The sequence below is a fragment of the Leuciscus leuciscus genome (genome assembly GCF_965113295.1).
Source record: "Leuciscus leuciscus genome assembly, chromosome: 25".
NCBI lineage: Eukaryota > Metazoa > Chordata > Actinopteri > Cypriniformes > Leuciscidae > Leuciscus > Leuciscus leuciscus.
The window spans coordinates 27,228,136-27,244,128 of record NC_138724.1 but is presented as its reverse complement, the minus strand read 5'-3'; the positions used below and the strand labels follow the sequence as shown (position 1 = coordinate 27,244,128).

Here is a 15,993-nt window from a genome sequence, read left to right as displayed (position 1 = left end):
CAGTCCCAAAAATAAGTACTTTATATACAATATGTTCATAGAAAACTGTTAATGTACACATAACATTTCATTTTGTCTTCCCAAAAATGTTAATATGACATTTATTGCCCATACCCACAACATAATACAAACAATTATTATAATACATATGCAGGAAACCGTTTTAAGAACTCTGTATAAAATAAAAAATAATGTGTAACACATCGTTTTGAGTAACAGATTGCCAACTGGAGTGAGTAGTAATGTTTAAATAATCGTATCACTGTTTATCGTAACACCGATAGTGTTTTATATCCTTTCACAGTTTCATATCTTGCTGAAAATGTTGTTTTAATTAAACACATTCAGAGGTAGACGGTGTAGTTTATGAATCATGAATACGTTGTTTCGTAGATTCGCTGAGCGTCCAGTCACGTGACCTGATTAATATTCATGAGCCAATTGTTCGCTCCAACAGCCCTCACAGCAGTGTTAACTAGTTTCATGTAATTTGATGCAAAGGTAATATAATACTAAGTATAGTGTTATAAATGTACATACTTTTAAGAATTAAAAAAATGTAAAAAACTTTGCAGGATTTACGATGCTGTTATAAGTAACGCGTCATCACAGTCCGTGAAAAAGGTCCATTCCTGAAAGACTGAAGGAACTTAATCTGGATTAAAAGACTGAAGTACTCTGAGTGTTGTATTATGTTATGACAATGACGATAATTGTTGTTAATGTTTTTTCCCCCGTTTCTTTTCTTCAAGAATAAAAAAAAAAAAAAAAAAAATGGTCCGTATATAGTGGCGCTCCGGTTATTTGCAGCAGCGCCCTCTGTTGGTAGAGATGTGCAGTGGGAGCACAGACTCACACTGCTTGTCCTGCTGTGAGGCAAGTAACCTGAGACAAGCAGACAGAAATAAATTAAGTTAATATTATTTTGCCGCTTTTTCAATAAATACACAGTGATTTTATTGTATTTACTGTATTGGAAAAAGACATCACAGAATTTGAAATAGCGCTTTAATCCAGTTTCACACCTGGTTAGGTGGTTCATGGCCTCTTCCACCTGGTGTCCACTCTTGGCACTGCATTCATAGAACTCAGCCTGGTACTGCTGTCAACACAAACAACATCAAACCTCCTTATACACACATTGACTCAGGCAAATGACCGAGATCAGAGGGAAATGATGAGCGGGATCATTCCTCACCTCCGCCAGTCGGTGGCCTTGTGCTCCAGTCACCTCCCTCCTGTCTGCACTCGCCAGGTCTGTCTTATTGCCTAGCAACATCAGACACGCCCCCTCAGACTGCTTTTCCTGCCACACACACACACACACACACACACACACACACACACAGAATGATACACTGCTAATCCCATAAACCAATCACAGTAACACACATAGTCATCATAAACAGATTACATCACATGCTAAATACACTCTCTTTCTAATTTCCCAGTAAACCTTCAATCAAAGCCACACACTGACGTGTATGCAAAGCAGCACAAGCACACCTGCGGCCGTACTGTATTATACAACCAGCCCAGGCAAATCTAACCCCACATTCAAAACACTTTTTTCTATTTGACCTATTAGTAGATGCTCGATATTGAGAAAAGTAGGATGTTCAATGAGAATATATATAGCATACACTAATCAATCAGTCAATCTTGAATCTAGCTATCCTCACCAGCACCTGGTCCAACCAATGGCGGACCGCCGTGAATGACGTCTCATGGGTGACATCATACATAGCGATGATCCCATCAGCCCTGCGGAAATACTGCTGTGTGACGCTGTGGAACCTGATGAAGGCCACAGGCAGGTGTTATTATCTACACACACATTTTAAAGTGAAGCTTCTTCAAGGGTTCTTTGCAGTATCTGTGCAACACAAACACAACTAGTTCAATGGCCAATCAAAAACATCCCCAAAGTAGCCCAATGTCAAAACTCCAAATATGCCACTCTAATACCCAAAATACCTTTATACAAAAATACATTTTACAGTCACTGCATGTGTTATATATGGAGGTTCATTTCCGCCACATAAAAAAAAAAAATCATGCTTTGGTAAATCTTAATTATGAAATTTTAAAAAGTCATAATTACGACATAAAAAGTAAAATCAATACTGAGTTATGAATACTGAGTAATAATTGTGACTGTCATCATCATGACAGTTAAAATTATGATAAAGTCAAAATTATGACATGTTAGGACATCATTAGGAGATAAAAAGTTGACTTTTAAAGTCATAATTTTGACTTTTTTAACAAATAATTTTGATTTAGTATGTCATTTCTTTTAATGTCATAACTGACTTGTAATAATTTGTCTTTTCATCTTATATTAATTACTTAGCATGTCATAATTTCGAATTTTCATGTCATAATTATGATCTTCAAAAGCATGATTTTTTTCCCCTTATGTGGTGGAAATAGGCTTCCATAAACAGTTTCAAGTTGAAAATCACTGTATATATAATATATAATATTAATTATAATATATATACTATATGGTAGAATTAATATTATGTATTAAATAGTTGTACTAATCATAAACACAGTAAGTTTTCACAGAGGAACTCACTGGAGCTCAATGGCAGAATATTAAATAATTCAGTATGAATATTTCAGTCCAGTATCATTTATGCAAATAAATATGTCAACCGTTAACCAGAGGGGGGAAATAATAACCTGTGGGAACAGTTGGTAGAGGTTCAGCCCAGAAGCCAAATCTAACAAGAAACATTTTAGGAAGACTCATTTTGCATTGTATCTTCTTTAAATCACTCTATTGGTTCTGTAAAGCTATTTTTGGGACATCTGACCTCTCCTGTCCCGCGGTGTCCCACAGCTGCAGAGCGACTGGTGTGGAATCAAGCATTACACTCCTGACCTGAAAATCCACTCCTGTCAATCAAACACCACATGACTTGTCAGCACATAAAAGGCATTAACATTGAGGCCCTGTTTACACCTGGTGTTAAGAGGTGTTTTGGTCGATGGATCACAAGTTGACGAGGGAGACACATTCCCGTTTATCACCTGGTGTCTCTTTTGTCCACTTTCAACCACTTCTGTCCTGATTTCTTCGAGGGGAGGGGAGTAAATGTAAGGGTTTTTCCAGATCTTTCGATCTAATGGACAAAACAAGCTTGTGTAATTTACATATGAACATGACTGATGGAAAAACACACGGAGAGCATCAGCTTTAGTTTCTGCTCTGACAGACACAAGACCAGCCGAACGCTGTGAGTGTGTGTTCGAAATCAGGAATGGTGAGAGAACATTGTGCTTGGTATGTTTATCATCTTTAAACCAAACTTGGGTCTTCAGCCGATAAAGTTTGAATCCCGTCTGGCTCGAGCTCTTCCCATAATGTTGCTCATTAGATCAGTAGACGGAGAGAAGACGGTCTTCTGTGGCTGTTTGAACACATTCGATCACATGAGCGTTTACACTGGAAGTGTCTGAAAGTGGACAAGTTTAAAGCGTTTTAGACCCCGTTTACACCTGTATTTAGTGTCGTCCACTTGTGATCCGATTGATCAAAACACATCTTAATACCAGGTGTAAACAGGGCCACAGAGAAGGCATAATTAGGCATCTCTCACCCACAGTTGAGGCCATGTTGTTGGGGAAGTGACCGCTGCAATACTTCTGGATGAATGAGCTCTTTCCCACAGAAGAGTTTCCTAAAAACACCACCTTAAACACACGCTGTGGATCACTCGCTGCGCTCTGGAGGAGGAAGGAGAACGTTTTTACTGGAAGGTCAAATGCCACATTAAGCAGATTAATATTTGATTTACTGTTAAGATAAAAAATGAATGAACTCAACCTGGACTGTTGCATCTACTATCATGCAAATATCCGAGGCTCATTTGCACACTCGCATACAGCGAAATACGCAGTGGTGAAATCTATTTTTACTGCAAAAACAAACGAGTACCGCAGATTTATCTGATTGCCAGGTAGTTTCGTCTTCTCTCTGTTCAGCTTTAGAGAATCTCTTCGGACTTGAATCTGTTAGCGATGTGTCTGAATCCTCTGCCTCGTCATTTGAGTTTTCCATCAGCTGCCTTTAAGTAAAATTGATCGAAATTATTTAAATGCAAAAAAAAGAAAGAAAGAAAGAAAAAAAGCATAGGAATAATTAAATAACACCTTTGAATCAGTGCTTAAAAAACTAAAAATAATAATTGGTCCAGATGGTAAACTAGTGTACCTGGTTTCATCCTAGTAGACCATCTTGGTCAAACTGGTCAGAGCTGTTAGAGCGTCTTGGACCAGCAACAAACCAGTTTGTGTGAGCTTTTTATGATCTTGCGAACAAATGCTAAATTATTTTTATGCAGCAACATTGGTGAAAAACAATTGATCTGGAAAATAATTTGATGCCACTAATCACTAAGAATTGCAATTGAAGTGAACATTTGCAATTGAAATTCAATAGCATTATATTTAAATAGTTTGATTAAAGTGTTATGTGCATTCATATAGCATAGTTAGTTAGTAACCCACCTCTTTGCTGATTTCCTCGGTGGGAAATAGTTGCCCAGTATGGATTCCTTCCTCTGCAGAGGGTTCTTCACTTGTGCTGTCTGAGGAACAGTTGATGAGATATGAGAGAAATTTTAGCTTCAGCTTTAAACTGAGAATGTAGATTGTTTTGAATGACGTGGAAAGAATTATTGACTTGTAAAAAATTACGCATCTTTGTCTCCCAGAGTAAAATAATTAATGCAAAACTGGGTTCAGGTGAGGTGCTTGTTTTTTGTTTTGTTTTTTTTTAAATAAGAAAATGCATTTATTATTAAAAATTAGTCCATTGTTTGACATAGGTTGGCAATGGTTGTGAAATGACAGCACTCGTGTGTATGAATCATTAATGTAAATCACCCAGAATAACGACAAGAATCAAGACAAACAAACATTTTTATTGTTCACCGTCACGAAGATTGACAACATATCAAGTTTGTTCAACTAAACAAAAATCTGTACATTATCTACATTTTGTTCTTTTCGCGTCAATCAGAGACCAAACACATAAACTGTCATTGGACAGAACTGCTCATTTCAAAAGAAACTACCAAACAAAACTATATACAAATATACAGATTCACTCTGTCAACTTACTGAGGTAAACGCTGCACAGTGGTATCGCTCTTTACAACGTCAGACACATAACGGTAATTAATATGATTAGCCTATTGCTTGACTATGTTATCAAACAGCTAATAATCTGTTGCTAATGTTACACAAACTAACGTTATGTTCCCGTTCGCCATCTCAGTCTGCCTTCTAACAATCATCAGAACGACTCAGAACGTTAGTGGAGAAAGGCATATAGTTCATCATAACATCGTAATGTACATCATACATAGCCTACATCCGCTATATCGATAAATCAAGCTGATTTTTCATATCAACAAAATGTGTACCGGGATAACCTGGAATCTCTCGAGACTCCCCTGCTAGTTCGCTGTTAATGATGCTAAAGCCCGCCGGTACGTTGATCTGATTGGTTACAAGGTAGTTTGTGATGTCAGAAACACCAGCGATTTTTGTTTTTGAGACTGTCTTTGGTTCACTGCAGTTTTAAAGAGAAAATACTCAGCAATGCTGTTGACTTATGAATTTCACATGGTTTGTCTTAAAGCACATTAAAAAAAAAAACACACCACATAAACATAAACAACATTAAAAACTTGATCTTCACCACAGGGGGACTTTTAAGTCTTATTTATGCTCCCTTTCTTATTTTTGGACTTTCTTTGTAAAGAAAAAGAAAAAAGAGGGGCACTGAGGCTCTTCTGAAGCAGAAAATTAACATGCAGAAGATTCTTTTGAATCGCACTTGCTTCTGTAACAGACCGAACAAGGAACAATCTTTCTCCAAACGTGAGCCGTTTCATTGGAGAACGGGCATCGGCTAAATCCCATATTCACAGTCTCAAATGTTCCACAAGAGGTCTTCGCTGAGGCGTATGCGCTGCGACATGCGTTAATCCGTACAAAGATTCCTCCGAGTCATTTGTTGCTGCTCCTCTAAGAGGCGGACGAATGGAACAAGCATTCCCGAAAATAACATGAAAAGAGCTGGAAAATGTGGAATCTGGAAGCTTTCGAATTCCTGAGGGAACATGGGCTCATGGAAACCCAGAGAAATACATCCAGCTGAATGTATCCGTTCACATTTTAGCTGCACCGTCTGCAGGGGTGCATTCTGGGTAATGTTACACGGACTTAATACGGGTAAACAGAACGCGCCCACGGCGAGAAGGCGTGAACACAGCGGCATGGTGGGTAATGGGTGGGGGACGTGAAGGGGTATTTTTGACTAACCATCTTCTGTGTCTGATGGGCATCTTTATCATCCCGAAGACGCTTGTTCATGTCTCTATAAGAGAGAGAGAGAGAGAGAGAGAGAGAGAGAGAGTGAGAGCTACATTTTTAAAGATAAAGCTCCTACTCAGAGGACTTTTACAGCCTCAGAATATAGATAACAAATGTTATCAATAAAATGTAACAATGACTGATCAACCATCCTAAACCTGCATCTGTTTGTTTTGATTGGTCAATTATAATGGCCTTATCTTTCAGATAAGAATAATACACACATGCCTACACTTGAACACTTGAACGTTGCACACTAAAGTCGGGTTGGCCTACCTGAGCAAGTCCAGCTGTCTCACGAGGCTTTCCCGTTCCTTCTGCATGTTTCGGGACACTTTCAGGACTTCTCTGTAGTGAGAAACAGTCAGACGTGAAAAATACACAAGACTCTCAGCAGGAAAGAGCAACTTATGTTTGTTTGCTCACTACTTTTTATCATCACACTCTTAGGCCCTGTTTACACCTGGTATTAAGAAGTGTTTTGGTCGATCGGATCACAAGTGGACGACGCTAAATACAGGTGTAAACGGGGTCTAAAACGTTTTGAGCTTGTCCACTTTCGACCACTTCCAGAGGGAGTCGAAAACACATTCGACCGGATTGCTTTCATAGTGTAAACGCTCATGTGATCGAATGTGTTCAAACAGCCACAGAAGACCGTCTTCACTCCCTCTACTGATCTAATGAGTGACATTATGGGAAGAGCTCGAGCCAGACGGGATTCAAACTTTATCGGCTGAAGACCCAAGTTTGATTTGAAGATGAAAAATGTACCAAGCACAATGTTCTCTCACCATTCCTGATTTCTAACACACACTCACAGCGTTCGGCTGGTCTTGTGTCTGTCAGAGCAGAAACTAAAGCTGATGCTCTCCGTGTGTTTTTCCGCCGGTCATGTTCATATGTAAATTACACAAGCTTATTTTGTCCATTAGATTGAAAGATCTGAAAAACCCATACATTTACTCGCCCATAAACCCTCCCCTCAAAGAAATCAGGACAGAAGTGGTTGAAAGTGGACAAAAGAGACGGATTAAAACACCAGGTGTAAGTGTGAATGTGTCTCCCTCGTCTACTTGTGATCCGATCGACCAAAACGCATCTTAACACCAGATGTAAACAGGGCTTCAAAACAAAAGTTTTTTTTTACTGGTATTGATGATCATCCATGGAACTTCCCATTGCACAAAAGGTTCTTTATAGTGAAAAAAGAATTTATTAAAATGTTCTTCACACTTAGAAAACAAATGGTTCTTTTTAGAATGTTCACTGAAAGGTTCTTTAGGAAACCAAAAATGGTTCTTCTATGGCATCACTGCAAAACCCATTTGGAACCTTTATTTTGAAGAACAGTAGTAATAATGCAAACAATGCTTTTTCATACAGTGAGTAACACTCATGTAAAGCCACCTCTCTTTGCCCCTGCGCTGTTGTCTGATGGTGGTCTGTAGTTGTTGTAGTTGACTCAGAGTTTGCTGAAGCTCCTCTCGGCTCTGGTCAAGCTCATCCTGCAGTTGCTGGTTGACGTTGTGTAGTCGGCGGTTCTCTCCGCGAGTGTTAGCCTGATCACTGCTCAGAGTGCTGATCCTGCTCTCCAACTACACACACACACACAGGTGGGTTGAGATAGACCTCCAGCTGGTTTAATAAATCAAACATGTTGAGGAGTGTTTGAGGAGTCTGTACCTCCCGCTGTTTGGTGAGCGTGAACTCGAGTTCTTGTTCTCGCGTCCTCAGTTCCTGTAGTAGCTGCTCTTTCTTGTTTCCCTGTCTCACACTGTCCTTCATCACAGAACACACCAACATCACCACCATCATCCTCATCAATATTGTTATTACCATCATTACCACCCTTTATGAATATACCATCACCAAAGTCACCATCGTCATCATTTTCACCATGAACTAACTATAAGATTATCAACATCATAATCACCATTATCATCACCACTGGTATCATAATCACCAGGAACAATACTATTATCTGCATCAAAACAAAACCATCTTCTGCATCATTATCATAATCGCCATCATCAATGTCCCCATTATTATAGTCACCATTATTATCAGAATCACCATGAATAATATTATTATCACCATCATAATCAATATCATTATAATCACCATTATTATCATTTAACACCATGAACAATATGATTACCAACAACATAATCTCCATGAACATAATCATCTTCATCATAACAATCATAATCAATATCATTATAATATCACCATTATTATCATAATCATCATGAACAATGTATCCTCTAATAATATTGTTCTCTAATCAAATAACCACAGTTCTTATGCTTAATGTTTATCTGTACTAAAATCTGTGCTTCATATTTATAGTGTGTGTGTGAATTTACCAGAGCTTGTCGTTTCTCTCTCTCTTCTTTTAACTGACTCTCCATGTCTTCATACATGGACCGAACCACCCTGTCATGATCCTCCTCTCTCCTGTAGGACATTTAAACACTTCTTTATCTCAAGACGATTATTAAAAAGAAGTTAATTTTACAACAGGTGCAAGGCTGCGTCCGAAATCGCATACTTCACTACTATATAGTAGGCCAAAAACATTATGTGACAAAAGATGTCTGAATTCACAGTACTAATTAAAATAGTAGGCAAAATACCTGAATGATTTACTACTTCTGGTGAGATTCTGAAGTGTGCATATGATGGACACTTTACTATCCCATGAGGCCACGGGAGAGGATTTATAAATGGAGGTGACGCTGGTAGGTCACATGATAATGACAACATGGTGGATGTAGTATGTCCGGATTTCATTTATACTACACACATTCATACTATATATGTTAAGCAGTCGCAAAGTGATTACTAGCACCAACTCAAGAGAGTATGCGATTTCGGATGAGGCCTGAGGGGATCATGCCTATGTTCCCACAGCCCTATGTTCCCACAAATGGCCAACCCCAGGCCCCACCCCTAAACCTACCCGTAACTGGGGTTTAGACAAATCGTAAAAAAAAAAAAAATTCTTAGAAATGTGGGAACATAGGGCCGTGGGAACATAGGGCTGTGGGAACATAGGGCTGACCCCGGCCTGGGGACCCCAATGAGGGCTGACCTGCGCAATGCCTGCTCTAAATTGTCTCTCTCTTTGAGTGCATCCTGTAGATGAGAGACGGTGTTGGAAAGAACCTCCTCCAAAACCCCCAGAAGTTCAGGTTTGTCCCTCTGGAGCTCACCCCACAGAGTGCACAACTCCCACTGACTAACACACAGACACACATGATGAAAAAATTAAAGAATCTTTAAAACAACTAAAAGCTAAAACTCTTTAAAAGCCTTAAAAGCCCAGAAACCTTAAAGGAACACTCCACCGTTTTTTGAAATAGGGCTTATTCACCTTCTTTCCCACATTTAGATAGGTGGGCAAATGCATTTTTGTCTCAGTGCATGCATTGTTTTAGTTTGACAGGGTCGGCGTGAGCTTAGCTTAGCATAATGAATGGAATCCTTTGTTGCCAGCTAGCATGTCCTGAATAAAAGTGATATAAAAAATAAATAAAAAACTACTACCTACCTAATTACTTCTTGTGGCCTGCGTATTCACAACAAGCACACATAACGATGCAGATTAACACTAGGCGATTTCCTAGGCAGATATTGACTTATATATTAAGGACTATGTTAGGGGGAAGCACAGGCGAAGCACTGCTACTTGGGCATGATATCTCTGCGCCCAAGTAGCAGTGCTTCGCCTGTGCTTCCCCCTAATATAGTCCCAAGTCAAAATCTGCATAGGAAATCGCCTAGTGTTAATCTGCATCGCTATTTGTACTTGTTGTGAATACGCAGGCCACAATAAGTAATTAGGTGGGGTTTTTTTTTTTTTTTTATATCACTTTTACTCAGGACATGCTAGCTGGCAACAAAGGATTCCATTCATTATGCTAAGCTAAGCTAGCGCCAACCCTGTCAAACTAAAACAATGCATGCACTGAGACAAAAATGCATTTGCCCACCTATCTAAATGTAGGAAAGAAGGTGAATAAGCCCTATTTCAAAAAACGGTGGAGTGTTCCTTTAAGCCAAATGTGAACAATAACAGTATGTTAGCTTTGTCAAGCCAGTATTGATTCAAACATCAAACATACAAGCATAGTTTACTCGTTATCTTATCAGTTACAGACCACAGCTGTGTGTATTAACTCACTCTTTGAAGAGTTTGTCGGCTCCCAGCTCCATGAGGATGTGTGTGAATCGCATCTCTGCCGGCTCTACTCGCTCCTCCTCAACTTTCTGTCTTTCTCCGCTCCTCGCTCTCTCCTCCGGCCCACAACCAACAAGCTCTCCTTATTTAGGCAGAGAGGTTTTAATTAAGGCATGTGTCTTAATGCATACTACACATAGTATACTATACTGGATACTACATTTAAAAATACTATGTGAAATGGTATGCAATATGTAATGACGTGTTTAATTCAGCGAGTGGCATCAGGTTTTTTTCAGCATTGCTATTTTGTTAAAAAAAAATTAAAAATAATAATAATAATAATAATAAAAATAAAAAAAGCTGAAATAAAAAAAATGGAGGAAAAAATAAGACAAAAGCACATAAGATTACTTAAAATGAAAATATGTTGAATTATTAAAGTTTTCAATATTTATTTTAAAATAAATATTATAATAGTATAGAAAAAAAATGCTGGTTATAATCTATATTATAAAAAAATATAGTTAGAATAAATGTAATTTTTTTTAGCAACTTTTAATAAAAAAAACATTTTAAATTCAATTTTGGTTACACTTTATTTTAAGGTGACGTAGTTACATTGTACTTACTCAAATAAGAACTGAGTAATATTAATTAACTTCATGTACGTACTATAGGGTTAGGTTTTGGTTTAGGGTTAGTTACTTGTAATTATGCATAATATACTGTTATAACTATAGTAAGTATATGCAGTAACGTGCAACTATTTCACCAAAAATTAAAGTGTTACCAAACATTTAAATAGACATACACACTAACCTAGGCCCGTGTGGAACTCGAGGGGTGTAAGGTAACCGTTTTTGTCTCTGTCCAAACTCTCAAACACTGATTCCAACTGTTCAGGAGACAGAGGAAGCTCTTGCTGAAGCCGCTGGTGGAGTTAAACACCATTACACACATTAAACAGAGCACTTCAAAGCATCACCAACTGATATATCATGCATCCCTAGTAAAACTTGGCACAGCTTTGGAACTGTTAAAGGAATCATATAACGTGACTTACACCACCGCCCTGTCCTGTCTCACCTGCATGTCTCTCTTCGTGATGAATCCTTTCCCCTCTTTATCACAGAGCTCAAAGAGCTCTCTAGCTTTGCTCATTCTGTCCTGCCTGTCTGAGCCAGGAGGAGGCGCTTCATTGGACGACTGTAACCTCGCCGTGCGACCCGGCAGTCTGGAGCTGGGGGACATCTGACCACTGCCCGTCCCCTCCAACACCTCACCGTCCTTCAGCCAGCTGGACATCACTGCAGAGAGAGACGGGTCGGGCTGAAATTACATTAGTCCTGTTGTGCTTTTTTCCATGGTCATCTTTCTTTAGTGTGTAATGTTGCTGTTTAAGCACGAATAAGGTCTACAAAGTCCCTCCAGCGGGAGTTATTCTCTATATCAGTGTCAGTGTTTCTGAACTCCCTGAAACGCCTCCATTGTAGTCTTGAGTTTCTTCCGGGAACGAACACGTCATAATATTCCTCATTTAAATAATTAATGCGCATAATAAAGGGGCGGGGCCCGGTTGAGTTAGTTAGTAGTGTGTGGAAACTGGAGGTTATGGTAAGGGGCGGGACATTTCCCAAACACGCTCGAAGCAGTTGACCAATCACAACACACTGCTCCAGCCGACCAATCAGAGCACAGTGTGCTTTTCAGAAGGAGGGGCTTCATAGAGACAGGAACTAAACAGAGCGTTACTGGCAGACTGGGAAGAGAGGAGCTGCAACAATGGAGAATAATGTGTTTTTTGAACATTCAAGAATGAAAACCTATTCTAGTAGACCCAAAATATTAAATAAAATCTTTGAAAAAGGGCATAATAGGTCTCCTTTAAGATAAGGAGTTTGTAAGGAATGTTGCTAAAGTGGTCAAACGAGGTCAAACAATGATAAGAAAACTATTTTATCTCGTTGTTCTTTCCCTAATCGGCCACAAGTGTGACAAGTAACATACAACAAGACTTTTTGTTGGTCGCTTAGTTTCTATTTGTGTTCCGTCACTCCCAGAGTCTCATTAGTCCAAAATTATTCCCCAGATACCTCTATTGTAGACATAAAAATTACTACAAATTTTTTTTCTAAATATTGCTTTTCATTTTCAATAAGGACGGAAAAATTGCTTAAAGCTAGAAATTTGTTGTGTTGCAACTGGTAAGAACATTAACCTTGCATTCAGCAAATGTTAAACTGCGATTTGACCTGACTCGGTTAAACACTGACTTTAGTTAATCGCTTAAAGTCAGCTTTATTAGTGGAATATGCTGAAGGCGGGTGAAATATCCTAACATATCCTCAAATAAACATTAACCAGGATGTTAAACAGTCCTTCAAAAAGGTGCCATGTTGTTTTCTGTCTTGAGACGCTCAGTACAAGTCTGCTGTAATTCCCTCGAGCACATGCCATATCTAAATGCCATCTGTGTTTGTCTGATATTACGTAGCAGTTGTGATGGTCTTGTGATTTGGGAGCTAAAGAAAACAGAACTCCTCCTTCAGTAAATGTCCAGCCGGCTTGAATGACCTCCACGTTTCCAAGAGCTCAGAGGAATTCTGAGGATATGGGCCGAAAACTGATACCAATGCTGACAGAACCAGTTAATATAGTATTATTTATATGTTAGTATATTTATATTATGAATTAGCTTTTATTTTTATATTTTCAGTTCATTAGTTAGTTGCCATGGCAACCTTTTAATTTTTATTGATTTGTTGTATCAACATATATCTAACATCATTTAACAAATATACTGTGCATATATATATATATATATATATATATCCAGTTCAGTCATGAAACTCTAGAGGCCGCATCCTGATTGGTCCTTTAAGGCCGGGACACACCAAGCGTCATGTCTGCCCATTTTTGAGCATCTGACTGGGTTTGTGGGCCGATTCAGCGTGTTAAATCTGCGTCAGGCCGTCGGTGAGAGACAGAAAAGCGAAAGTGATGATGGTGAGCAAAGACATAAGACTGTTTTAATTTTACGTCATCAAAATTATCAAAAATTGTGGCGGTGGCTGGCAACTAAAAAATAAATAAAAAAAACTTTGGCGGGGAAAGAGTTAATGTAAGATAAGAGAATCAGTTAGACAATCAGTTACTACAAGAATTATTTATCAACTAATTTTAAAATGTAAAAAAATTGGCTGATATATAAACCTGTCACTCATTATCTCTTGACCTGGCTGTTCACACTGGACACATTTGTGTTTATCAAAGACGAAACGTTCACTTGCAAATGCTGATAATCTCAAAATGACCAAATAATTGTCAACCCTTCTTCCTCGACGATAGGCCACAACTGTATTACATAATCAGCGGGATGGTGGGAAACACTGCAGCAACAAAACACATGGGAATTTCGCATGAACATACGGACGTGGCATTAAGATTTATGCTTATGACACTCCCTCTCATGCCATGAACGAACAGGCCTACTTCCTCCTGCTACCGATGGTCATCTCTCAAATTACAATAAACATTTACTCATGTAGAAATCAAGTAACTCTCCACGCAAGGCACAATTTCATTTCTCTTTCCAGGATGTGCACCGCAAAACAGGATGAAGTCATGTGACTGCACTGCGAGAGGGAGTGTGTGTAAAAACAAAGTGAGATGCAAATAAAGACTTTAGCTCGGTTTACATAGACAGCATTCAGAGCTCTTACCCACAATCACGAGTTTAAGATTCCCATGCGGATGAGGTCTGGATGCAAGGGAAATACCTCCATACTAAATGACCACAGGTCATATGCAACATGCAATATTTGCCTAATGAATTAATGGACTGGGTTGTGGTTGGAACAATAGCTCAAGGGATTTGAATCAGGGATATCTGGAAAGCCATGCATGCACAGATCATATAAAACTGGAAAGGAGATCAAACAGGAGCCACAATCACAAGGGCCCTAAAACTTTTTCATGCACTTACTTGAAGGAAAGTTTCGGTTGAACCTTATGTAGGTACAACATACAATATGGCCACTTAAAATGTTTAAATGCCAGTGCAAGTGTCGTCTGTATCTGTGCTACAACATGTTAATGAAATGTTATGAAGCTTGTGTTGTTCTAATCCAATGACATTCTGACTGTTTTAAGTGCGATTTAAATAAAAATCTTAGACTGTATTAATAGAAAACATTAATGGTGATTTTGTGAGTCGAGATATGTGCGGATACACCAAAATATATGGGCACGGCATATTTACACATGCAATAAAAGCCATAGAGGAATTGCAACACTCAAGGTCAAATAAACTTCCCGAGCTTAGCTACAATTACACACGAAAATCACATGAGAGATAAAGTCTGACAGCCATATGTCAACTTCAGATAAGAAAACAGACATGTATTATTTATTTATTTTTTTTGCTCTGTGTTCGAGGAAATTATATAGAATGAAAGCTATTAGTATTTTATCCTTTAGCAAAACAAGCTCAGGTTCTGTGAGGCAAGTTAAATCATTAATTTGTTACAATGAAAATGCAAAACCAGGAAGAAATCACTCAGATATGCCTGAGAACACGTGCAAGGATCTACTTCATATATTCAATTTCAACACAATACACTTCAGAGTGCAGAACATTAACATTTAACATTTTATAAATTAGTATTTGGACTCAAAATAGGCTTGAGCTTTATAAATAAATGTATTGTTGTGAAACCATTGTAGATGATGGCATATACCATCTACATTTACCATGGTGTTAAACGAAAAACATGGCATTGTGTTTATGTCCAAAAACATGGTAATTCCTTTATAAATGAAATGAAGGGCATGCATAATATAATTTAGATTTTATAATTAAAGTTTTACAAGACAGTATCGATCTCTTTAGACAGCGAATGTTGGTGTCATACATAATTTAAGCCATATGTCAGCACTGCCTATGCACTTTTCATTATGTTAAAACAAACTGAATGAAGTTAGAACGTAACGAACTACTGTTAAATTGAATATATAATACTTTTAATGAATTAATAAATTAAATAAAGAGACAGAACATACCAGACCTGTGATGCGAGGTTGCTCAGGTGTGTAGCGTGTCAAACGGCAGGTGTTTTATACTCGAACACCGGCCAGTGTCATCCAGCAGGGGGCGCTAGAGCTCAGAGAGCATCAGAGTACCGTAAGTCTTATAATAAAGCCTCATTCTCTCTATATGTCCCGCCCACTTTACAACAGAATAGCATCTCATAAACAAAAAGCTTTATTTGTGTAGTTAAAAAATGACTTGTAAATTAATAACACTATATGCACACAGATTAAGATATACACAACACACAATAATAATAATACAAATAATAAATATTTCAGTCTTTACGGTAACCGGATCCTCGCGCCGTTGCCATGGG

At 38.4% G+C, this 15,993-nt stretch overlaps 1 protein-coding gene across 7 annotated transcripts; it reads right to left on the bottom strand.

The window, feature by feature from the left end:
- Positions 1–3: 3 nt before the first annotated feature.
- cracr2b (calcium release activated channel regulator 2B) lies at positions 4–15,755 on the bottom strand. 7 transcript variants are annotated; one of them, XM_082159960.1, is made up of 18 exons: positions 15,647–15,755; positions 11,672–11,892; positions 11,405–11,516; positions 10,586–10,724; positions 9,494–9,640; positions 8,766–8,856; positions 8,083–8,178; positions 7,807–7,994; positions 6,673–6,744; positions 6,346–6,400; positions 4,522–4,601; positions 3,950–4,079; positions 3,612–3,738; positions 2,826–2,907; positions 1,683–1,797; positions 1,199–1,306; positions 1,026–1,102; positions 4–885 (listed from the first exon to the last, which is right to left on the bottom strand). In XM_082159960.1, the coding sequence occupies exons 2-18, from the start codon at positions 11,888–11,890 to the stop codon at positions 801–803; spliced, it is 1,923 nt and encodes a 640-aa protein (XP_082016086.1). In that variant the 5' UTR covers positions 11,891–11,892; positions 15,647–15,755; the 3' UTR covers positions 4–800. The 7 variants fall into 7 exon arrangements, 6 of the variants coding, with proteins under 6 accessions (XP_082016086.1, XP_082016087.1, XP_082016088.1 ...); XM_082159961.1 differs by having other exon boundaries at positions 11,672–11,914; positions 15,652–15,740; XM_082159962.1 differs by having other exon boundaries at positions 15,652–15,718.
- Between the last annotated feature and the right edge of the window lie 238 nt (positions 15,756–15,993).

What these genes read in the sequence shown, in the direction of transcription:
- cracr2b (XM_082159960.1), bottom strand. Translation starts at nt 11,890, where the DNA reads ATGTCCAGCTGGCTGAAGGACGGTGAGGTGTTGGAGGGGACGGGCAGT. An exon ending in GCCGACAAACTCTTCAAAGA is followed by an intron (nt 9,641 to 10,585) that starts GTGAGTTAATAC and finishes TCTGTGTGTTAG; the next exon opens with TCAGTGGGAGTTGTGCACTC. An exon ending in TTAGAGCAGGCATTGCGCAG is followed by an intron (nt 8,857 to 9,493) that starts GTCAGCCCTCAT and finishes AATGTCCTACAG; the next exon opens with GAGAGAGGAGGATCATGACA.